General features: G+C 45.4%; 1 protein-coding gene across 1 annotated transcript in view; it reads left to right on the top strand.

Moving 5' to 3' along the window:
* LOC141055876 (uncharacterized) overlaps positions 1–25,071 on the top strand; it is a 149,376-nt gene that overhangs the window by 9,467 nt on the left and 114,838 nt on the right. The window contains 1 exon segment of the mRNA XM_073552591.1: positions 16,095–17,601. Within this exon segment, the coding sequence (XP_073408692.1) occupies positions 16,095–17,601 (1,507 nt within the window).

Consider the following 25,071-nt stretch of genomic DNA (forward strand, 5'->3'; position numbering starts at 1 on the left):
TGGTGGAAATCCCAGAGCCCCCGCACATCGATCCCCGGCTGGTTCGGCACTATTACAGATGATCGGTGGTGCGGAGGCTCCGCCGGCATTGGTAGAAATCCCGAAGCCCCCGCACATCCATCTCGGGCTGGTGCGGCACTTTTGCAGGTGATCGGTAGTGCAGGGGCTCCGCCGGCTTTTTGTGAAAGGCCGAAGCCCCCTCACTTCCATTGTTGTAATGCTGAATTGAGTTTCATGAAAATGGCCGCTGGAGGCGGCGCATGCGCAGAGTGAAATCTCGGGAGACGAGATCTCACTATGCGCGGCCATTTTCATGAAGCTCAATTCAGCCCGGGATGGATATGCGGGGGCTCCGGGATTTCCACCAATGCCAGCGGAGCCCCCGCACCGCCGATCACCTGCCAAACCGCCGCCCATCAGCCTCGGATGTGTCTCCTTGGTAAGTGCATCCGGACCATAAGGCGCACCCCCATTTTTCCCCACCGGCACCTGGCCAACGCAACAGGTCTATAGACAGAAAGGTGCCCGACAAAGAGCAAAACAGAGAACGCGCATGCACACTTTCCATGTTATGCAGATAATAAGATTACAGAAGAAAAAATGGAGTGCAACAGTAAAGTGTTAGTCTATTTGAAACAGATGTGATCCATCTCTTGTTGCGTACATAGGGATATATGTGTCAGTATAATTAGAAAATTGGCAATATATATAGCACAATTACAGTTAGGTCCATATATATTTGGACAGAGACAACATTTTTCTAATTTTGGTTCGAGACATTACCGCAATGATTTTTAAACAAAACAATTCAGGTGCAGTTGAAGTTCAGACTTTCAGCTTTCATTTGCGGGTATCCACATTAAAATTGGATGAAGGGTTTAGGAGTTTCAGCTCCTTAACATGTGCCACCCTATTTTTAAAGGGACCAAAAGTAATTGGACAGATTAAATAATTGTAAATAAAATGTTCATTTCTAGTACTTGGTTGAAAACCCTTTGTTGGCAATGACTGCCTGAAGTCTTGAACTCATGGACATCACCAGACGCTCTGTTTCCTCCTTTTTGATGCTCTGCCAGGCCTTCACTGCGGTGGTTTTCAGTTGCTGTTTGTTTGTGGGCCTTTCTGTCTGAAGTTTAGTCTTTAACAAGTGAAATGCATGCTCAATTGGGTTGAGATCAGATGACTGACTTGGCCATTCAAGAATATTCCACTTCTTTGCTTTAATAAACTCCTGGGTTGCTTTGGCTTTATGTTTTGGGTCATTGGTCGTTGTTTCATACTAAAGATGGACAATCAGTTTGGCTGCATTTGGCTGGATCTGAGCACACAGTATGGCTCTCAATACCTCAGAATTCATTCGGCTGCTTCTGTCCTGTGTCACATCATGAATAAACACTAGTGACCCAGTGCCACTAGCAGCCATGCATGCACAAGCCATCACGCTGCCTCCGCCGTGTTTTACAGATGATGTGTTATGCTTTGGATCATGAGCTGTACCACGCCTTCGCCATACTCTTCTCTTTCCATCATTCTGGTAGAGGTTGATCTTGGTTTCATCTGTCCAAAGAATGTTCTTCATGAACTGTGCTGGCTTTTCTAGATGTTTTTTTTTAGCAAAGTCCAGTCTAGCCTTTTTATTCTTGATGCTTATGAGTGGCTTGCACCTTAGGGTATGTGCACACGGTGCGGATTCTGCTGCGGATCCTCAGCGGATTTGGCCCTGCGGATCCGCAGCAGTTTTTGTTGCGTTGTACAGTACCTTTTGTAGTCTGTGGAAATTGAAAAACGCAGTGCACATGCTGCTGATTTTTCCGCGTGGATTAGCTGCGGTTTTAAATCCGCAGCATGTCAATTCTTTGTGTGAAATCCGCAGCAGTTTGACACCTGCTCCATTACTACATGTCAAAACGCAGGGGAAAACCGCAGGCTAATCCGCAGGTAAAACACAGGTCATTTGACCTGCGGATTTAGCCAAATCTGCGCGGAAAAATCTGCAGCACAATCCGCAACGTGTGCACTCACCCTTAGTTTACTGACTCCACAGCCCTGCCTTCTACATGCCCAAATGAAACACCTTCCTCTGGTGCAAGCAGGCAAAATGATGTTCTGCATAATTTCATAGGCACAAGTACCGCAAAATGACGTTCTGCATAATTTCATAGGCACAAGTACCGCTGGACAAAAGGATGGGCCACAAGTAGAATAAGTGCTTTTAGATTGGTTGGCTGAGAGTCTCTTCAGTTCCTTTGTTTGGTCTTCCACCCGATCCCCGTCTGAAAGCTCAGATTTTGCACCTGTGGTCCATGGGTATCTGTCTTTGATCTTACCCCCTTGCAATTCAGGCAAACAATCTGAGCCCCAAGTCATGGAGCAGTCACTTGTGCTTTTTGATGACTCGGCAGGCTGTGGTTTCTTGGGCCATCCACCTGGACCTGGCCAACAATGATGCCCAACCGTTTGTTCTGTTGGACTATAAGTACATAAGAGGGGTAGCAAATAGTCGGGACCTACCACCGCACATCTGTGATAAAACACAGGTGCCAACTGCAGCAGATTTCTGCTGTTTGTAGTTTGGCAAGGAGGGCACCTGTGCGGAATGGGACATCATGTCGGTGATTATTACTCGTAATTGTTTTGAGAGCACCATTGATTCCATGGTGCTGTACATGAGGAGGGGTTACATACAAAACACTAATAGAAATTACAATGAACAAACTAATAGTGACGGACAGGTACAGAGGGGAGATGACCATGCCATTGCAACCTTAGATTCTACACGATAATGGGGAAGGGGACAGTAGGTTTGGGGGTTGCAGCAGCTCTGATGTTGGTGAGGTGGCAGCAAGATGATTGCAGGACCTAAGATGTTTTGAAAACATGGGTTTTCAAGATCCGTTTGAAATTTTAGGATGTACAGGATCATCTAATGTGTTGGGCCACAGAATGGGGGATACTCAGGAGAAGTGTTGCAGGTGATTGGATTAGGAATGTACAGTTGTGGAGGAGAGAAGGTGGTGGGAGATATTGTGAGAGAGTAGTCCAGAGTTAAATGGGGGAGATAGATTATGGACTGCTTTATTGGTCAGTCTTAGTAGTTTGAAGTGGATAGGTTGTGGAACTGGTAGACAATGAAGGGATTAGCAGAGGGGAGAATTGGAGGAGTAGTGAGGACAGAAGTGGATTAGTAGGGCAGCAGAATTCAGGACAAACTAGAGAGGTGTAATAATGTGATGGGAGATGATGAGGTTCTAGACACCACATGGAGTGAAGGCCATCCAAGTGACATGGGCAGTTCGGAGGAAGAGGTGATGGTCACGCTGCTGCAGCTGCATAACCAAAGAGAAATCAGGATGAAAAAGTGTTGAGGCACCTGCTACTGCGCACTGCTGCTGGCCCCTAGCTATTACATTAGCTGCTATAAAGTCCTAAGGTCAGCCCCTATCCATTAACCCCTTAATGTCCAATGACGGACACAGTCCGTCATTAGACATCTCTCCTGCTTTGATGAGGGCTCCGGCGCTGAGCCCGCATTAAAGCCGGGACATGTCAGCTGTTTTGAACAGCTGACATGTGCCCGCAATAGACGCGAGCGGAATCGCCGTCCGCCCGCGCCTATTAACTAGTTAAATCCCGCTGTCAAAGCTGACAGCGGTCATTTAAATAGCACTTCCGGCCGCCGGGCCAGAAGTGAGCTCATCGCCGACCCCCGTCATGTGATCGGGGGTCGGCGTCATGTTGCCTGGACAACCAGAGGTCTCATAGAGACCTCTATGGCTGTTCCAGGCTGATGGCTTTCAGCGCCGCCCGGTGGCCGGCGCTGAAAGCACAGGAGTAAATCTACTACATATGGGCGATCTGCTCATCGCCCATATGTAGCAGAGCAGATCGAGTTGTGCATGCTTCAAGCCTCCTAAGGAGGCTATTGAAGCATGCCAAAAGTAAAAAAAATGTTTAAAAATAAAAAAAAACTAAAAGTTCAAATCACCCCAATCAAAATAAAACAGTAAAAAAAAAAATCCCACATGCACAAATTAGGTATCGCCGCTTTCAGAATCGCCAGATCTATCAATAAAAAAAGCATTAACCCCATCACTAAACGGTGTAGCGAGAAAAAAAAGTCAAAACCCCAGAATTACGTTTTTTTTAATCTCTGTGACAATGCATTAAAATGCAATAACGGGCGATCAAAAGAACGTGTCTGCATAAAGGTGCTATCATTAAAAACGTCAGCTCGGCATGCAAAAAATAAGCCCTCACCTGACCCCCAGATCACGAAAAATGAAGACCCTACGGGTCTCGGAAAATGGTGTTGTTTTTTTTTGTTTTGATTTTTAGCAAACTTTGGATTTTTTTTTCACCACTTAGATAAAAAAGAAACTAGACATGTTTGGTGTCTATGAACTCGTAATGACCTGGCGAATCATAATGGTGGGTCAGTTTTAGCATTTAGTGAACCTAGCAAAAAAGCCAAGCAAAAAACAAGTGTGGGATTGCACTTTTTTTGCAATTTCACCGCACTTGGAATTTTTTTTCTGTTTTGTAGTACAAGACATGGTAAAATCAATGGTGTTGTTCAAAAGTACAACTCGTCCCGCAAAAAATAAGCCCTCACATGGCCATATTGACGAAAAAATAAAAAAGTTATGGCTCTGGGAAGAAAGGGAGCGAAAAACAAAAACGCAAAAAAGAAAAGAACCCCGGTCCTTAAGGGATTAAGTTGACTGCCCCTCCACACCTTGGCCGGCATCTAGTCATTAAGTCAACTGTCTCTCTCCATGTTGCCTCCTGCTCCTCTTCCTCCATCGTCTCCTCATCTGGTCAGAAAGAGCGGGCAATCTATGCGTGCTTTTGGCGTTCTCAGCCTGCGATACTGGAGTTTGAGATACAGCACATATGGGTGAGTCACTCTGCGGAACCACACCACTTTACCAGTGTTGTTTAACATTTTTATGAATGATCTAGATAAGAGAACTGAAGGTAAACTAATCAAATTTGCAGACGATGCAAAGCTAGGAGGGATAGCTAACACTAGAGAAGACAAAAGATTCAGAAGGATCTAGATAATCTTGAACAATAGGCAGTAACTAATAGAATGGTATTTAACAGGGAAAAATGCAAGATTCTAGATTTGGGCAAGAAAAACGAAAATTACATCAACAGAATGGGAAGAATTGAACTAAGCAATAGCATGTGTGAAAAATACTTGGGTATGCTAATAGGTGGAAGAGGAGGAGGCCATGCATCCACATGTCTTTGGGGATGGGTTCTTGTACCCACAGCGGCAAGGTACACAAATGGCCAGCCAGGGGACCGTTTTTAAGGATGAGGAACAATCGTGTTCAAAGCAGGGTGACACCCCAAGCAGCTCACAGACATCTGTAGCATGCCTGGGGGATAAAGACGATACACTTCACACTGAGGACACTTTGTTGTTACCTCTGGGCAGCCTGTCACACATAAGGCAATACATGCTGCTGTGCCTGTCCAATGACCGCCGAGTTGGCAGAATTGTTACAAGTGCTGATTACTCTGTGGCCACTAGTGATGAGCGAATTTGTTCTCAAAATGATCGCCAAACTTAAATTCGGCATGAATATGGCACATTCAGATTCATGATCGGAACCTCAAGCAAAATTTTATAAAATCGGTAACATTTGGTAAATTTGTGGGAAAATATTTGCGTTGCTACAAAAGTATTTTCAGTGCTTTAGCAACGATAATGGTGGTGCATCATGAGCGTTTGGCAGGTGTTTGATGAGGGGAGGAGGTTTGCAGAGCTCAGAGGCGCAGCATTCTTGTAAGCAGTCATTTTTTTCCCTAAGTTTATGTGCGCACATTGCGGCTAGCGAATCAGGGCACAGGAAACACCCACAATGTCCTGACACAATGGCTGCTGAAATCACATGTCACTCTCCATATAAATAGTGGACATCTTGTTTTAGCGCCATGTTGACACTGTAAGAGCGCAGAGATGCTGCTCCCGAGGCTGGCAATGTTAACAGCAAGATTTTAGCTAGTGATTATGTATCACTCAGATAGTGTAGCTAGCTAGTGTCCAGTGTGGCTGTTAAATTTACCTTCCAGCACTTTTTTTTGGCCATTACTGAGGTACACAGACAAAGCCAGCAGTTCACATGTCCTACAAGTGCACTGCTTCTATTGTGCTCCATGCACGAGTATAGCACTCTAATATTTTTTCTCTAGCTAAATGTGAAACAGCTTGCTGTATCCCACCTTGTCATTTTGTGGCGGTGATATCAACCTGTCTGCAGCCCTTTGGCACATTAAAAAAAAAATTATAGTTTTTCAGTTGCAAAAAGTTAAACAACCCACCGTATCACACTTTGTCATTTGGTTGGGTTGAAATTAAGCTGTAGAGACCTGATCCAGAGGCCACAAAAATATTCTGTTAACATCATACATTAGGGGACCTGACTTTAAAATAGTTTGTAGCATCTAGTGTGTTATACGTAAAGGCCTGCTCCATAGGCCACAAAAAATGTTTCTATTCTTAACATCACACAGTAAGGGACCTGACTTTAAAATACAGTAGTTTGTAGCATCTAGTGTGTTATACGTAAAGGCCTGATTCAGAGGCCACAATAAATTCTTCTGTTGTTAACTTCATACAGTAATGTACCTGACATTAAAATAGTTTGAAGCGTTTAGTGTGTTATAGAAGCCTGATCCATAGGCCACAAAAAAATTCTTCTGTTCCTAGTGTCATACAGTAGGGGACCTGGCCTTCAAATTGTTTGTAGCATAACTTCTTTGTCATAGAGGCCTCATCCACACTCAAACAATTCTTTTTTCTGTGACTAGCATGATACAGCATGCCATATTTCAACTTGAAATTTACTGTCGCGAAAATTCAGCTGTTTGCAGAGGTGGTGCAGAGTTTAAAATCTAATTTTTTGTTGCTAATACTGTGCTCAAAAACACAAGTTTTCTCAAAAGCTTTGCAGAGTCAAGAGGAGAAAATCTGCAACGATGCCCAAAATTTTTTTTTAGCTTGGATCCGGGACAGGACGAAGTACGGACCGAACAGCAACCTGACACTCGTCATCAAACATTAACCCCTGGGGGGGGAGTTGATCCTGATGAGAATCAGATATCTGAGGCTCATGTGCACTGTACTGTGCTGTCAGGGCAAGAAGAGGAGAAGGGTGACTCCAAGGGCAAGGAATGTGATAACACAGAGGATGATGATGAGGTATTAGATCCCAGTTGGCGTGTACATAGAGGCAGGCACACAGCTGAGTGGGTCATTTGAGGAGGAAGACGAGGAGGTTACGTTGCGCAGTATGTCACAGACACGTAGCGATGCAGCCATGACAAGCAAAGCATCCTCAGCCACAGCTGTGCCTGTGACAAGCAGCATCCGCGGGTCTGCAGCTCGCAGAGATGGCAAGGGTTGCCTAGCCTGGGCCTTTTTTGACACTGCAAATGATGAGCCAACTCGCGTAATCTGCCAACTTTGCAAAAAAACTGAGTTGAGGTAAAAAGTGCAATAGTTTGACTACTACATGTATGAACCTTCACATGCACAAGCAACATGCTTTACTGTGGGAATCCCACTGTGCAAAAATGCTGACCAGCAGACCTCAACAACCATCAGCGACCCCATCAATCGCATCTGCTGCTGCTTCCTCCTCTTCTGTTACCATGCCAACTACTGAGACGCAGGTCTTCGACCGCAGAACCTCGGGTTCTTTAACCGCTGTAGTTACGCTGACTGAGAGCCCGCCTTCAGCTGTAACAGAAGTGGAAATGCCTGCTATTTTGACCAATCTTAGAACGAGCACCCCACAAGTTTCTCGATACACAGTAACATCTTCGCCTGCACCTCTCTCAAGGTCCAGCAGTTTGTTTCGTTCACCTAACTCCGCTCTCTCTCAGCAATGCAGCCAGCCCACAGTTCCACAGTTGTGGTCACATACAAGATTGTTATTCGGTCGTCCATGACTGCACCACCTGAGAGGGGATCCGCCCTTCAGGAACAGGAAACCTACAGATACAAAAGGGCAGCACCTCTCCCACGCATCAGTTGGTTTCCTGTTCCTAGAGGACAGGACTTCCTACAGATCGTCTGTCATGGATCGTCAAGGAATTTCCCAGGCCGGCTGACCGACCCAGGTAGCGGGGGGGTCTCCTACCTCGGTCAGTGCGGGGTCCCTGGAAGTGCAACGGTGGGGCCGGGCAGGTCTCCATGGCAGTGTGCGGAGCAGGTGGAGCAAGGGGTCCGGAGGACAGCCGTCTCCAGTGCCGGCACCAGAGGTATGTATAACCCGGGCCCTTCCTGGTGCGCCCCCCCGGGGTCCGGTCTTCATTCCGGCCCGGTCCTGCGTTTGGGGCCCAGTCGGCGGTGCTTATCGGCGCACGGGGAGCTGGAGGCATACCGGGCTGGGGGCGCCATGCCAGCTCCCTATCGCGCGTTCCCGCAGGCTCATTTTGAGCGGCAGAAGGGACGCAGCGGAGGGGGCGGGGCCGGGAACGCCGAAACCAGAAGTCGGGTGCGGGCCGGCTTTTTTGTATGCGCCGCAGCAGCGCGGCTGTCCTGGGTCGCGTGCAGGGGGAGGGGGGGCCGGAGCATGGGGCTGGGAGGTGACGGGGAGGGTCCCAAGTGGGAGGTGCCCTTGGCCAGAACCCTGCTGACCTTGATATCCGGAGGAAGGCAATATAAGGCAGGCTGGGACGCTGCTGGGGTGCTTCTGAAGGCCCATTGCAGCAATGGATACGATGGAAGCCCCCATAGACCAACAGGAGGAGGTGCAGGAGCACCCACAGAGACAGGCTTCAGTGAAGCCTCATACAAGTGCCCAGCTAAAGAAGCAAGGACGAACGAGCGGGCCGAGCCGCAGAAGTTCCTCCAGACTGAAGGATTCCGCTGCCTCCCTCCGTGATCAGGTACCTGCTTCTACTGCATGGGTAAGAGATCTCCGTGAAAGTACCCTGATGCAGTGTTCCCTTATGTTTTTTTTTTGCAGGGGAAGAAAAGTTTGGGTAAACAGAAGCATAGGGAGTGTGCCCTCTGTAGCTGCCCCTTGTCAGATGCTCACCCTAAAAAGTTGTGTCAGCCGTGCATGCGACAAGCGGTAGGGTTTAAAAGGGAACGATAGTCCATGGCTAGATTGACAGGCCCTTACACTCTACCCCGTTATACAGGTAGCGGAAGAGACGCCTGACTTCACCACAAGCCTGAGGGAAATAATCAGGACAGAGATGAAAGCCCTAACACAAGGGGAATCTTCTAGGAGAAGAGAAGCTAGTTTTTTGGGTTCAGAGTCCTTGATCGCCCCTAGGAAGGACGAAGACTCCTCAGAACCCTCTGCCTCCTCTTCATCTTCGGAGGAAGACTCTAGCCGTTTCTGCTTCCCCTTGGACCAAATGGATAGGCTAGTCAAATCAGTAAGGTCCACCATGGGGATAGCGGACACAAAACCAGAACTCTCAGCGCAGGATATGATGTTCGGTGGTCTAGATCCAAGAAAGCGCAGGGCCTTCCCACTAAATAACAAGGTCCAGAGCCTGATAGACAGAGAATGGAAGAGGCCAGAGAAAAGGGGCACCTTACCACTGGCCTTCAAGCGGCGGTACCCATTTGATGACCCAGTGGTAAGCAGATGGGACAAGACCCCTAAGCTTGACGCAGCAGTAGCCAAAACCTCAAAAAAATCCTCCATACCTTTTGACGACATGGCTTCCTTAAAAGTTTCATTGGACAAAAAAGCGGATTCATTTCTAAAAGGAACATGGGAGATGTCAGCTGGCGCTCTAAGACCAGCAGTAGCTGCCACGTGCACAGCCAGATCCATGTTGGTCTGGCTGGATCAACTGGATTCTCAGCTGAAAGATGGAGCCTCGAGAGCATCCATCCGGAAGACCCTGCCGATCATTCAAAACGCTGCGGCCTTTTTAGCTGATTCTTCGGTGGATTCGGCAAGGATGGCGGCCAGGACCGCAGGATTATCGAATGCAGCTCGAAGGCCTCTCTGGTTGAATTGTTGGCCGGGAGATATCCAGGCCAGGTCCCGACTCTGTTCCATTCCGTGTGAGGGGGAATATCTATTCGGTCCCGTGCTGGACGAACTTTTAGAAAAAGCCGGGGATGCTAAAAAGAAATTCCCCAGTCTGCCGATTCCTTCTTATAGACGTCCCTTTACCAGGAAGGTATATTTCCGTAGAAGGTCGTCCAGGGATCAAGGCAGATGGGATGAAAAAAGAAGGAAAAGGTACAGGATTTATGTTTGGAGGAGGGGGGCGCCAGGAAGGGCCAGCGCGTGAGGCTAAAAAGCCACCGCAATGACTAGTTGCTTCCGTAGGAGGGAGACTAGCTGCCTTCTACCCGGCCCGGTCGCTAATTTCTAGTAGCAACTGGATCCTGGGGTTGATAGCCTCGGGACTACGGCTAGAATTTTCCTGTGTTTCTGGAGAGTCCAGCAATTCTTAGGCCTAATCTTAGATTCTGAGAAGCAGGAATGCCGTCTGCCTCCTAAGAAGTTAGTTCACCTACACTATCAGGTCCTGAACGCTTCCAATAACCCCACCATGTCCCTCAGGAAAGACATGTCCCTTTAGGGCTCTCTCGTCCTGTATCCCTGCGGTCCGGTGAGCCCAGTTTCTTACAAACAAATTACAGGGCGAGATTTTATTACATCAGAGAGTCCTTGGGGGTTACCTGGAGGGCCAGCTAACTTTGTCCCGGAACACGAGGAAGTCCCTAGAGTGGTAGTTAGAAAGGAATAACTTATCCAGGGGGGTGCCCTGGGAGTATAACATAACCCGCATAGTCACCACAGATGCAAGCCCTTCCGGTTGGGGGGCTCATATGGGTGAGATTTTGGTTCAGGGCCTATGGGAGCATCATCAGGTAGAAATGTCGTCTAACCTGAAAGAATTGACAGCGGTGGAGCAGGCAGCTAAAAAGCTCCTTGTGTATCTACAGGGTCATCACGTGCGAGTGTTCTCCGACAATCAGGTCACTGTGGCTTATATCAGTCACCAAGGCTGGACTCGTTCCTGGCCCCTGATGAATGTAGCAGAGCGTTTGTTCCAACTAGCAGAGCAGCATTTTCTGTCTTTAACAGCTCTACATATAAAAGGAATTTCTTAAGCCGCAATCTGCTAAAACAAGGGGAATGGTCCCTAAAAACCTCCATCTTTGACCTGATTGTACAAAAGTGGGGGCAACCAGAGGTAGATCTCTTCGCCACCAAGGAAAACAGGAAAGTGAGGCAATTCTGCTCACTGAATCCCAGAGAGGACCAGCCTGGCGGTAGACGCTTTTCTGATAAAGTGGGACTTCAGGCTTGCATACGCCTTCCCTCCCCTATCTCTACTACCCCTGGTGATGAGGAAAATCAGAAAAGACAGGGCGAGGATTATAGTGATCGCTCCGTTTTGGCCCAGGAGGGCATGGTTCTCATGCCTCAGGACCATGTCGGTGTCCAATCCATGGACATCTTCCGGACATCCCAGATCTCCTATCCCAGGGCCCAGTTTACCATCCTCAGGTGGCTGGCCTACATCTGACGGCGTGGATTTTGAACGGTCACTGTTAAAAGATAAAGGTTTCTCCCCAGACCTGATTAACACCCTGCTTAAAAGTAGGAGAATCATTACAACCAAAATTTACATTAGAATCTGGAAAAGATTCCTTCAGAACTCAGGAGTAGTCACTGGGGAATCAGCACCAATAGTTCAAATCTTAGAATTCCTACAAAAAGGTCTGGACATGGGGCTTTCCACCAGTACCCTTAAAGTACAAGTATCAGCCTTGGGGGCCCTTTTTAGCTGCAACATCGCAGGTAACTACTGGGTCAGTAGGTTCATTAAGGCGACAGGTAGATCCAGACCAGTAGTAAAGGATAGGTTCATGCCGTGGGACTTGAACCTAGTTCTCACGGCTATGACAGAAGCTCAATTTGAACCTATCTCATCAGCTTCCATAAAAAACCTTTCCCTCAAAGTAGCCTTCCTGGTAGCTCTGACGTCAGCTCGTAGAGTGAGTGATATCCAGGCATTATCTAGGCGTCCTCCTTATATACAGTTCAGAGACGATAGGGTAATACTTAGGCCTGATCCAGCATACTTACCTAAGGTAGTTTCTAGTTTTCATAGGACGCAGGAGATAGTCCTTCCATCCTTCCTCCCTAATCCAGTTAACGAGAAGGAAAAGAAACTACACACCCTAGATGTTAGGAGATGTCTCACAGAATACCTGGCAGTTACCGATCCCTGGAAGAAGGATAATGCCTTATTTGTCTCCCACCAAGGCGCTAGGAAAGGTCTTAGAGCATCAAAAAACACACTAGCCAGGTGGATTAGAGAGGCTCTTTCGCTAGCATACACCTCAAAGGCAGATCGGCACCTGGGAAGCTGAAGGCGAATTCCACCAGAGCCATGGCGACCTCATGGGCCGAAAGATCAGAAGTCTCCATTGATCAGATATGTAAGGCGACTACTTGGTCCTCTCTGAGCACCTTTTATAGTCATTATAGGCTAGACCTGGGTGCTTCCGCAGACCTCTCCTTTGGTGTAAGGGTGCTGCAGGCTGTAGTCCCTCCCTAAAGTAGTTATTACTCTCTGTAATTCTCTCAGGTGGTGCTGTCATGGACGACTGAATAAAGTCTTAGTTACTAACCGGTTAACGGTATTTTTCGGAGTCCATGACCGCACCTGTAGATTCCCGCCCTGGTCTTTAAGTTTGGTGTGCGCTTCTTCCTCTTATATATGTCCACTGGTGATAAATAGTTAAGTAATAGTATTGTACATAAATCATGCCATTAACCTTGGAGGTCCTCTTGTGCTCTGTAATACAACTGATGCGTGGGAGAGGTGCCGCCCTTTTGTATCTGTAGGTTTCCTGTTCCTTAAGGGCGGATCCCCTCTCAGGTGGTGCTGTCATGGACTCCGAAAAATACCGTTAACCGGTGAGTAACAAAGACTTTTCCTCCTATGCATGGCAAAGCTAAGAGGTTGAACTTCATCATCTCCAGTCTGTTGGCCACGGAAATGCTGCCTTTCCACCTGGTAGATACAAACGGTTTGTGAAAGCTGATGGCCGTCGCAGTCCCAATTACCCAGTCGCCATTACTTTTCTAAGAAAGCTGTGCCTGCGCTACACCAGCATGTCGCAGATAACATCACCCTTTCCTTGACAAAATCTCTGTCGACAAGGGTGCATTTCACCACAGACACTTGGACAAGTAAGCATGGCTAAGGGAGTTACATCTCACTGACTGGGTAACTGTGGGGACTGGCACTGCACCACAAGTCTTGGAAGTCCCAAGGTTTGCAGGACAAACCTCTACATTTAACACTTCCTCCACTTCTTCCTCCTCCTTTATCTCCTCTAGGGCCTCCACATGCGCCCTCAACCTCTGTCTTAATGAGACACGCGTTTCAACAGTGCATAGCGAATCCCCACCACCTCTGTACTGCACAGCCAGGGCTCACTGCAGTCAGGCAGTGTTAAAATTGATGTGCCTTGGAGATCACAGTCATACAGCTGAAAAGTTGTGGACAGCTCTCTAGGCTGAGTTTGATCAATGGCTGTCTGTGCTGAACCTGCATCCTGGGATGTCCGTGTCCCATAGCGGTGTGAACCTGGTGGCGGCCCTATGGCGAGGCAAACTCACACACGTGCCTTGCATGGCTCATATCCTCAACCTGGTGGTACAGCGTTTTCTCTGCCACTATTCTGGCCTGGGTGAGCTGCTCTAGAAAACTCGTAAGCTGTGTGCTTATTTCCGCCATTCACACCCCTCTGGTGATCGATTTGCATCGATACAGAGGTCTTTGTCCATGTCAGTTAACAGGTTGATATGCGATGTGCCGACATGGTGGAATTCCACTCTTCGTATGTTGCAGCGACTGTGGCAGCAGCAACGATCCCTGACGCAGTATGTCATGTAGCCTTGGCCAACGCAGTATGGATGTGGCACATATCACATTTACAGAGTGGTCACAGATTAAGGACCTCTGCACCCTTCTGAAAAGTTTCAAAATGGCTACTAAGATGGTTAGTGCAGACGACTCTGTCATCAGCATCACTATTCCGGTCATCTATACACTGGAGCAGACTTTGAATAGCCTGCGGGACGAGATGGTGGTCCCAGAAGAAGAGGAAGCATAGGAGGATGTGGAAGGGATAACATTGTCTCTAAGTTCAAGACTGTCGTCACATAGTTGGGTGCCAAGGGAGGGTGGATTACTGCGATCGAGGGGGGCTGGTGGTAACAGACAAACTTATTGAAGGTGCAAGATCCGAGGAACAAATGGAGGAGGAAGAGGTGATGGGCAAGCAACTGTCAGGTGAAGAGGATAATCCTCCCCTCTCTTGTTCATGGTTGGCGGGACGGGGCGGAGGAAACGAGCCTCATTGTTACCCAGCCACCAACACAGCATGGGCTTGGACCTTGTGGTAAAGCCCAACATATGAGGATCTGTTTATACCAAGGAATGTGACGGTCACAAGGGGGCATGCTCTGCGTCTCGATGAGATAAGGTTTTTCCACCAACATAGAAAAGTATTCTTTACTGTTAGGGCAGTGTGAATCTGGAATTCATTGCCTGAGGAGGTAGTGATGGCGAACTCAGTCGAGGAGTTCAAGAGAGGCCTGGATGTCTTCCTGGAGCGTAACAATATTGTAGCTTACAGTTATTAGGTTCTTTAGAAGGGCGTAGATCTGGGGTTTTATTCTGATGGCATGTAGGCTGAACTGGATGGACAAATGTCTTTTTTTGGCCTTGCTAACTATGTTACTATGTTACAAGTGTGGTCTGCAGAAGGAACAAGGCCACACCAGGTAACAGAATCAGACGCCGTAGGAGGAGATACTGTAAGAGATGTGATACACCATTTGAAGAAGTCCTAATATGACAAAATGATAGTAATCCAGAGTAGTAGAAATCCACATAAAGTGACTCTATTTTGAAAATTATAACCCTCAGTGAATTAATCTATAGGAGTAGTGACTATTTTGACTCCACAGTGTTTTTCGTGAAAATAGCACACAGTGCATGTTAGAGAGTGAAAATTGCAAATATACAATCTTATTATCCCACACATAGTGCCCAGATTGTGCTCCATTTGACATGGGGCAGTAAGGGGAAAACAGGTGATGTGGAACCAGGGCCCCTGAACTGCCCCTAAGGCTAAGGGGGAGTCCTGACTTTCCTTAACTTGGGGGTACACTTAATGGTAGTGAGGCCCAAGTCCCCAACCAAAGGAAAGATCCAACAGACAAGGTAAAACAAAACAAAACTTTGCTTGCTTTGCTGCAATGCTCCTGAACAGCAGATTTAGCCACTTGAAAACAGCATACAACTGAAGTACCACAGAACTCTGCCAGCTCCTGAACTCCAGCTAGGTTGGTCTCCCAAGAGCCAGTGTATCACCAACAGTGAGCTGCAGTACCAGGTGGCCTTATAAAGGGAGGTGGGAGTGGCACCCACTTGCATAGATAATTAATCACAATGCAGTAACACCAGCAGCCACCGGGGGAAAAAACTGATGTTAACCCCCAATGGCCTGAAAGGAAAAAAGTTTTAATGTGAACAGCCGAGACTGACACAGATCCAAAAATGGATCGAGACACACACTCCATAAATTAAGTGGGTACTTATCACTACTGCAATGCCAAATACATAGATGCTAAATTTGTTTAAGGCATACAGCAAGGCTCAGAAGCGCAAGGAGATTTGATTTGGGGAGAGCTATTATTGCTGGATTGGTTTATGGAAACATTTTGATTTTCAAGAGACTTTAAGGCACTAATAATGTGGAAACCTTTGTTTTTTTCCATTGACAGATGATGGACCTGAGTAGAGAATTGTTTTTAGTGGGATAAGTTTTTATCGGTATCATTTTCAAGTACATAACAATTTTTGGTGGCTTTGTATTTCATTATTTGGGAGGCTCTGTTGCTTCATCCTATAAGGTTTTCTCTTAGATTGTGATCTGTCATTGTGAATAATTAAATTTTTCTATATAACTTGCCATTTCTAATTGCATTGTGAGTAGAAATGTTCAAAAATACAAAATGCAATGATATTTAATTTAAAAAAAAAATTGGTTTTATTCTTGGCAGATGACTGTACCAGGAGATCAGAGGAACAGCTGACATCTTCAATTTTTAAATCAGATGATTTTGAGATCCCACAGGATACAATTGAAGTGAATGCCATTACTCCAGATATATCATCATTGCTTCACAGCAAAGATTTGTCATCTGATCCTTGGAAACAGGTTCTGTCTTCTGATTTATTATCGATTACTAAAGAAAATCAAAGTCACAAAATAAGCATTAAAAAACAAACTGATATTAAAGCAAAGAAGCCAGCTTCACGTACAGAATATGCAAATAGTTTTCCTCTTGAAACGTCTGTTCTTAAACATAAAAAAAATCACATAGCAGAGAATAGATTTCCCACACTTGGAACAAGACAATGTTTTAACCAGAAATCATATCTTGTTAGGCATGAGAGTATGCACACAGGGGAGAAACTATTTTCATGTTCAGAATGTGGGAATTTTTTTAACCAGAAATCAGATTTGGTTACACACCAGAGGACTCACAAAGAGAAGAAGCCTTTTTCATGTTCAGAATGTGGGAAATGTTTTAACAAGAAATCAACTCTTGTTAGTCATCAGAGAACCCATACAGGGGAGAAGCCTTTTTTATGTTCAGAATGTGGGAGATGTTTTAACCAGAAATCAAATTTGGTTTCACACCAGAGAACTCACAAAGAGGAGAAGCCTTTTTCATGTTCAGAATGTGGGAAATGTTTTGCAGATAAATCATTTCTTGTTAAACACCAGAGAACTCACACAGGAGAGAAACCATATTCATGTTCAGAATGTGGGAAATGCTTTAACCAAAAATCAGATTTGGTTTTACACCAGAGAACTCACACAGGAGAGAAGCCATATTTATGTTCAGAATGTGGGAAATGTTTTGCAGATAAATCAAGTTTTGTTAAACATCTGAGAACTCACACAGGAGAGAAGCCACATTTGTGTTCAGAATGTGGGAAATATTTTATCCAGAAATCAGATTTGATTATACACCAGAGAACTCACACAGGAGAAAAGCCTTTTTCATGCTCAGAATGTGGAAAATGTTTTAACCAAAAATCAATTCTTCTTAGTCATCAGAGAATTCACACAGGGGAGAAGCCTTTTTCATGTTCAGAATGTGAGAAATGTTTTGCAGATAAATCATCACTTTTTTCACACCAGAGAACTCACACAGGGGAGAAGCCTTTTTCATGTACAGAATGTGGGAAATGTTTTGCAGATAAGTCATCTCTTGTTTCACACCAGAGAACTCACACAGGGGAGAAGCCTTTTTCATGTTCAGAATGTGGGAAATGTTTTGCACATAAATCATCTCTTCGTACACACAAGAGAACTCACAAAAGGGAGAAGCCTTTTTTATGTTCAGAATGTGGGAAATGTTTTACAGATAAATCAAATCTGGTTAAACACCAGAGAACTCACACAGGGGAGAAGCCTTTTTCATGTTCAGAATGCGGGAAATGTTTTGCAGATAAATCATCTCTTGTTTCACACCAGAGACGTCACACAGGGGAGAAGTCTTTTTCATGCTCATAATGTGGGAAATATTTTGCACATAAATCAGTTATTGTTGCTCACACAGGAGAGAAGCAATATTCATATTCAGAATGTGGGAAATGTTACCTTCTTAAACTTAAAAAATCCCACAGAGAGAGAACCCATTATCATGCCTGGAATGTGAAAAATGAATTACTGAAGTATCATATTTTGTTTACAATAACACAGAGAATTTATATTGTACAAAAATGATATGTGTATGTAAATGTGCATGTGTAGCAGAGCTGTGTGTATATATCAAATGTGCATTTGTAACAGAGCTCAGTGTGCGTACACTGTCCATGCACCAGAGTTGTTTGCATGTATGTGCATTGCACAGTTTTCATTAACCACTTCATGAGATATGACATATACAGTATTTACATCATATGTCATGTCCCTTACTTTGATGCAGTATCTGGCACTAAGCCCTCATCTTTCCCCGTATATGATAGCTGATTTAATCAGCTGTCATGTGCCTTTAACAGCCACAGGTGAATCAGAGTTCCACCCTCAGCTATTAAACAGTTAAATCCCACTGTCAATTTCTGCCTAAACCTTGGATGCGTCTTATGAGGTGAAAAATACAGTATATTTACTAATATCTTAAATCCAAAAAGCAATATTCAATGTGCAGTCAATATTTCACGCGTGTGTGTGTGTGTGTGTGTGTGTGTGTGTATATATATATATATATATATATATATATATATATATATATTTATATATATATATATATATATATATTTATATACACACACACCATATGGACAAATATTGCAATCTTTTCCTCCACCACAAAAAAAAAAAACATTTTCTCCTCCCTCTTCTTCCTAACTCGTAATACGAAATTAGGTAATTACATTCTGAGTTGCCAATCCTCCCTCATTAGGAGATGAGGACTCTTTTAGCCTCGGCTCTTTACCTCTCCACACAAGGTCTTTAAACGCATTTCCAATTATTTTAAATAACTTGGAACACACGACAGCACAAAGTGGGGGGAAATGAAAACCCCTTTTTTAAACAGGTATTTTAAGGGAAATTACGATAGAATGTCCCCAATTCATTTTTCTCTTCCCCCAATCCAGAATGCTGGGGTGAGATTATCTCGCCTGAGACCCCTTTACAGAAATATTCGGGCACCATCGCCATGCTCCATTATACAGAAGAATAGCACTATCTCCATAGTTCTTACACATGACACAGAGATCAGACAAAGTCTCATATTCAGGCAGTTTCTATGTTACTCCAACCCTCTTGGTATAATAATAATAATCTTTATATAGCGCCAACATATTCTGCAGCGCTTTACAGTTTAGTATGACCAAGATCAGAGTCTCATTATATCAAGTAGATGTAAGGGGGTCACAGTAGCTGTCCTAAGCCCCCAAACATGTCTCGGGTAGGAGTGCATGAAGTGTATATATCTATATTTCATTGTTATGCAATATCGTTAGAATGTGTATTTTATACTATGTTTAACAGGTGTACCCTATGCTGCTGTATACATGTATTTATAAGATATTGGATGTTCATATGTAAATATGCAACTAAAGTATTAACTAGGGATAGTGCAGTTTACAAATTGTCCACTAGATGGGGCACAGAGTACTGTAGGATAGATAACCATGTAAATAGTTAACTATAGGAGGGGTCAGTTTGGTTAGAGGAAGGGAACATCTTGATTAGTGGCAGGAGGGCAAGGGCGCCCATAGAACTCAGGTGGGCAAAGGCCTGAGCAGCAGTAAATATCCTGTAACGTTTCATCTAAGTGAGAGCCCAGGCACCCAGAACGTGGGATACTACACAGGTACCACCTCAGGAGCTGCAGAGAAAGAGGCTACAGAGAAGGACATGGCAGGATAGATGGGCGGGTCACTCACCATATGGCAGATCATTGCGTGGGCAGATGCTCTCAGAACCGGGCGAACCGGAGGCTGAGGGAACCCCCACAACAGGCAAGGTTGCACAAGGAGGACGCCAGGAAAAGTACAGCATGGTACGACCCAATCTCAAGCCATGTGACAGGGAGAGCAGAGAATGGAAAGTTGAAGTGACGTGTAATGTGGAAACTGCTGTGAATGCTGTGTTAAGTCTGTATACCCTGACAATTCCTGAAAGTAAAGTTTATTGTTACAAGCGGGCTGTGACTCTGTTATTGCATCAAGGGCCAAAGGTGACCTTAAAGAACAAAGGAAGAACCCTGACGGTGCAGAGAAAGCAGAGGCAAGTAAGCTGAAAGTGAAACGTGTTTCTTATGTAAGGGGAGGCCAGGGCACGCAAAGCCTGTTAGGCCGGGATCACACTACCGTGTGTGATGCAGAAACTCGCACGAGTCTCTCACATCAACATCCAGCACTGCCACCTGTACTCAGGACCGGAGCTGCGGCTGCATGAATTTCTATGCAGCTGCAGCTCCGGTCCTGAGTGCTGGCGGCAGCGCCGGGTGTTGATGCAAGAGACTCGTGCAAGTTTCTCGCATCACACACAGTGGTGTGATCCCGGCCTTAAGCTCAGCCATGAATACTGTCCTGGCTGACCCTTACATAAGCTCCAGGGACAAAGACCCTGTCTGGTCCTAACACGCTGGGGGCCCAGAGTATCCAGCCACGGGGTCTGGATCCTCTCATTTGTGGCTCCAGCGTTTCTTGTAGAATAAATCCCTTTCTCATACAGTCCTGTAGTAATGACTTCATCACGTTTTGTAGGAGGGTTCGTCTGACTCCATCTATGCTATCACAGTATATATAATCAATTAAAACTAAACATTCTACTGCTGTTTTAGCATGTGTGTGCGGTGTCAGTTCTTATACATTCCCTAATAAACTATTGGCTAAACCTGCTGATTATGATTTTATAATTGTAATAACTTTACTCAAAAAAAGTTTTAAAAAAAAAATTGTTCTAGCACACTTTTTTGTTCTTAAACTCAGAACCTCAAAGTTCTACCACTATTACTAAAGGAAATGATTCCAAAAAGTGAGGCTCTTACAAAGAGCAAAGACCTTTGTCATAGTGTGTTGTAGGCCACCTGGCCACATAACACTCATAACCGTAAATGGCACCCAACAGATAGTAGCAGTCAGGATGTACCGGAAGAAGAAGGCGAAAGGCTGATTAAATTTCAGACTTTGCTATAAGTGCTCCTTGTCTAGTGTCACGGACTAAGGAAATGGCCCTGTCAAAAAGACAAAAGAAAATGAGGCATCTTCCTTGGAGATACCATTGTTCAATGATGCACCCTTGGGGTGAGAAAGGTGGTGAGAAATTTATCTTGCTCTTTTTTAGGAACAATACTCAATGGGCAAATTCTCATATTCGGGAAAGGAGGAGAAAAGAAGACCTACTATCCTGCCCAACAAGAACTTCTTTTCAGTTTTTTTCTCTAATTATGGTTTAGTTCTCAGTGGCTGATGTAAAAAATTTTAAGAGGAAAGGATCACTGGAATAATAAAACGGTATGAAAAAAAAACAATAAAACATAAGTGGGTGGTTGCCTCTTTATTGGGGTACTGAGCTAGCCATGGGGACATAGTGATCACGCTGTCTGGGTTTTCTCCCTTCAGTTGTCCTCACTGGAATGGTTGTTGCTTTTCCTGGCTTGTTACAGCGATCCGCTGGGTTTTGTCTGCCCCAGACTGAGCATTCATGTTTATCCTATATAATAATTGCCAGTTGAGACTTCCGGCCGCTGTCCCCGTATCCCATAAGGCACCGTGGCAGTGTCACTTGCGCCTGCGCAAGTGACATCACGTCACCGCTATTCCCGCTCATGCGCAGTAACAGCCACAACTGCACATTCAGCAGATAGTATCGCTGTTCTGCATTTTTCCCCAGCACATCTCATTCATCCTGAACACAAGGGGGCACTGTCATACACCCAGGACTGCCACTAGAAATTTCAGGGTCCCATACTAGCTAAATTTTCGGGGCCCCCTTGAGACTCCGCCCAGGCATCCACCCTAGCCCCGCCTCCACCCCTTGAACTGTCCATAGTCCCACCACTCTCTCTTGGAAAAACTCCACTTCTCACCAATCACACATTAACAGTTCCTATCACCAGATCACACATATAGCCAGCAGCTTTTGTTTAGGCCAAAGGATTTTTTAAGCTGCCACCATGACAAGGTAGACACTTTTGGCCGGGCCCTACTCTACTCTAACCTATTAAACATTTGTTAAAATATCCAATACAATTTAGGTATATTTTAATTTATTTTTCAATTTTTAAAACGACCAATAATATCACATACCAGGGACAAATACCACAGCACCATGACCAGACACCATATTACCACCACATAGTGACCTACAATGCCACATACAAGGAACAAATACCGCCACACCATGTTCAGACCACATATTACCACAACAGTGACCGAGGAATATCACATACAAGGGATAAATACTGCTGCATCATGTTCAGACCACATTACCACCACAGTGGGCAAATAATATCACATACAAGGGACAAATGCCACCGCACCATGTCCAGACCACATTACCACCATGTGGTGACCAATAATAGCACATAGGCCGGTGTCAGACATGCGAGAAAATCACACGTCATAATCGCAAGTCTCGCATGTCAATACCCGACATTGCCACCGGCACTCGGACAGGAGCGTGCGGCTGCATGTATTTCTTTGCAGCCACACGCTCCGGCGGCAGTGCCAGGTATTGACCTGCGGGACTCATGCGAGTTTCTCGTATGTCGGACCCCGGCCTTACAAGGATTAAATACCATACCATGGCCAGACCACATATTACCACCACATAGTGACCGAATAATAACACATACAATGGACAAATACCACCACACCATGACCAGACCACATATTACCACCACTTAATGACCCAATAATAGCTCATACAAGGAGCAAATACCACCACAACATATTACCACCACATAGTGACTGAATAATAGCACATACAATTCACAAATACCACCACACCATGACTAGACCACATATTACCACCACATAATGACCAAATAATAGCACATACAAGGAACAAATACCGCCACAACATATTACCACCACATAGTGATTGAATATTACAATACTGATCATTAATAAAAAAACAATACTAATATCACCATGAGTTCCATTATACACAGGAAATCTGTACTTTGTATGCAGTGTCTGTGTTCAGGTAATACTGTGATCATCACTGACATTATACACGAGTGCTGTATATCTTGCGCAGGTTATACTGTGATCAGCTACACTATACACTGGAGCTCTGTATATAGTGTCAGTGTAAAGGTAATAGAGTGGTCACTGGTGACATTGTACACAGGACCTTTGTATATAGTATCCAGTGTATAGTGTCAGTATACAGGTAACACACTGACTCCGCTTGCAGAACACATTACTTAATTTTTTCTCAACTTCTACACTACACCAGATGAAGAAAAAAAGGCAACATACTATCGCTCTGCACAGTAACAGGACTGGCTCCCCCATTTAAAACAGTACCCTCAAAAAATAAAATAAATACATCACTGCAGTAATAATATCCCTTAATTAGCCCACATGATAATAAGATTCCCCAACTTGTCCCCCGTTTGTCTCATTCCTGGCTTCAGCCATATGTTCTCCCATCCTGGCCCCATATGTTCTCCGATCCCACCTTCAAAGGTATCCATTCTACCCCATCTGAGGTCCAATGATCCTGGCCCATCTGTCCCATGATCTTGCCCCATATTTATGCCCCATGTCTCCATCCTGCCCCGTCTCTATTCTGCCCCGTCTCTATTCTGCCCCGTCTCCATTCTGCCCCGTCTCCCTTCTGCCCCGTCTCCCTTCTGCCCCGTGTCTCTGCTGCCCCGTGTCTCCATCCTGCCCCGTGTCTCCATTCTGCCCCATGTCTCCATTTTGCCATGTCCATGTGTCTCCATCTTGACATCGAAACATTGCGGCTTGCCGCTTTCAACAAAAATAAAAACTTCTTACCTGGCCGCGTTCCTGTGGCGATGTTCCCTCTAGGCATTTCAAGTGCAGAATCGCCGGCGAATGACAATGACATCATACGCCGGAGATGTGAGCGCTGACGTCAGCTGCCAGCCTGCAATTGGCTGGCAGCTTTTATTTATTGCTGTGCGGGCCCACACGGCAATAGAGTTTAACTGAACCTGCATCTCGGAAGCAGCTTCAGTTACTGCGCTGGCAGAAGCCTTCCGCAGGGTGCCGTTGAGCAGAAGAGACGGGGCCTGAAGCAGGCCCCCTCTGCTCATCTGGTCTCATACACCAGTCAGGGCAGTAATGCCCTGATAGCTGCCCTGCATACACCTGCTGAATTCTAACTCTAGAGCCAGTGCATTGTGGGAGTTGTAGTCTCCAGCGGTGACAAGTTACGGCCGGCTGTGCACCACTCTGCTGCGGGAAGGACTCGGGCCGGGGTAAGTCAGAGGCTGGAGGGGAGGCTGAGGTGTGATGGGGGTGAGCACTGTGCAGGGAGAAGGGGCGGCCGGATCACAGCTGCTGCTGACATGGAGGCCACGGGGAGGTAGAGGCGGATGACAAGTGTGTATATGTATATAGTATGTACATATACCTGCGGAACAGTGATATATATCCCCTGTATGTCCTGTAAGCACCTCTGCGTGGTATATATAGATATATACATGATGGTGCCAGCCGCTCTCTGGCCCATGTTCTATTTATCCCCTGTATACACCTCTGCCTGGTATATATATACTGTGTGTGTATGTGTGTATATATATATATATATATATATACACACTAGAAATAGGCCCGATGCTATCGCATCGGGAGTGCAGTGAAATTTAGACGTCACTGCTATTCCCCACGCAGGCGTTTTAACAGCCGCGTCATTACCGCACATGCGCAGGTAGAGCGCACAGCCCGTCATTACTTCGCATGCGCAGGAATAGCGGTGATGTGTATGTCACTTGCATCTGGTCTGCGCTCGGCCACTTGTACTAGATCGACTACTGATTGGTTTATTACTGCACTTTCCCTTCTGTGTGCCTCTGGGTTTACTTTTCATTTTAAAAAACCTACTGCTCAGAATCAGAGGATGATTTTAGCTAACTCTTCTGTTTTTACTGTGCACATTGAAGATTGTGATGACTTTGATAGAACAATTATACCAGTGATAGACTCATGTCCATCTCTGGTATAGGAAGGGGCCTAAGAAGCCCCGAAAGCTTGCTTTGTAACATCATTTATTTTATTTTTGTTAGTCATTAAAAGGTTTCATAACTACAAGATTATCTTGTTTTTCACACTGAGAGCATTTAGACTCCTGTAAGTCGTGCAGTGAAAAAATAACCACAATTCCGATTATGGATATAGCAACACAGGACACTGAGAACCTAGGAATAGCCCTAGGAAAGTGTCATATGCAATGCTGACAAAGGTGAAGGAGTAGTTTTATTGAATAAATCATATATAACGGAAGCATTAAAAATATTAAGACACACT

This window comes from Dendrobates tinctorius, unplaced genomic scaffold (genome assembly GCF_039654945.1).
Source record: "Dendrobates tinctorius isolate UK_male_01 unplaced genomic scaffold, ASM3965494v1 ptg000192l, whole genome shotgun sequence".
NCBI classification, from domain to species: Eukaryota; Metazoa; Chordata; class Amphibia; order Anura; family Dendrobatidae; genus Dendrobates; species Dendrobates tinctorius.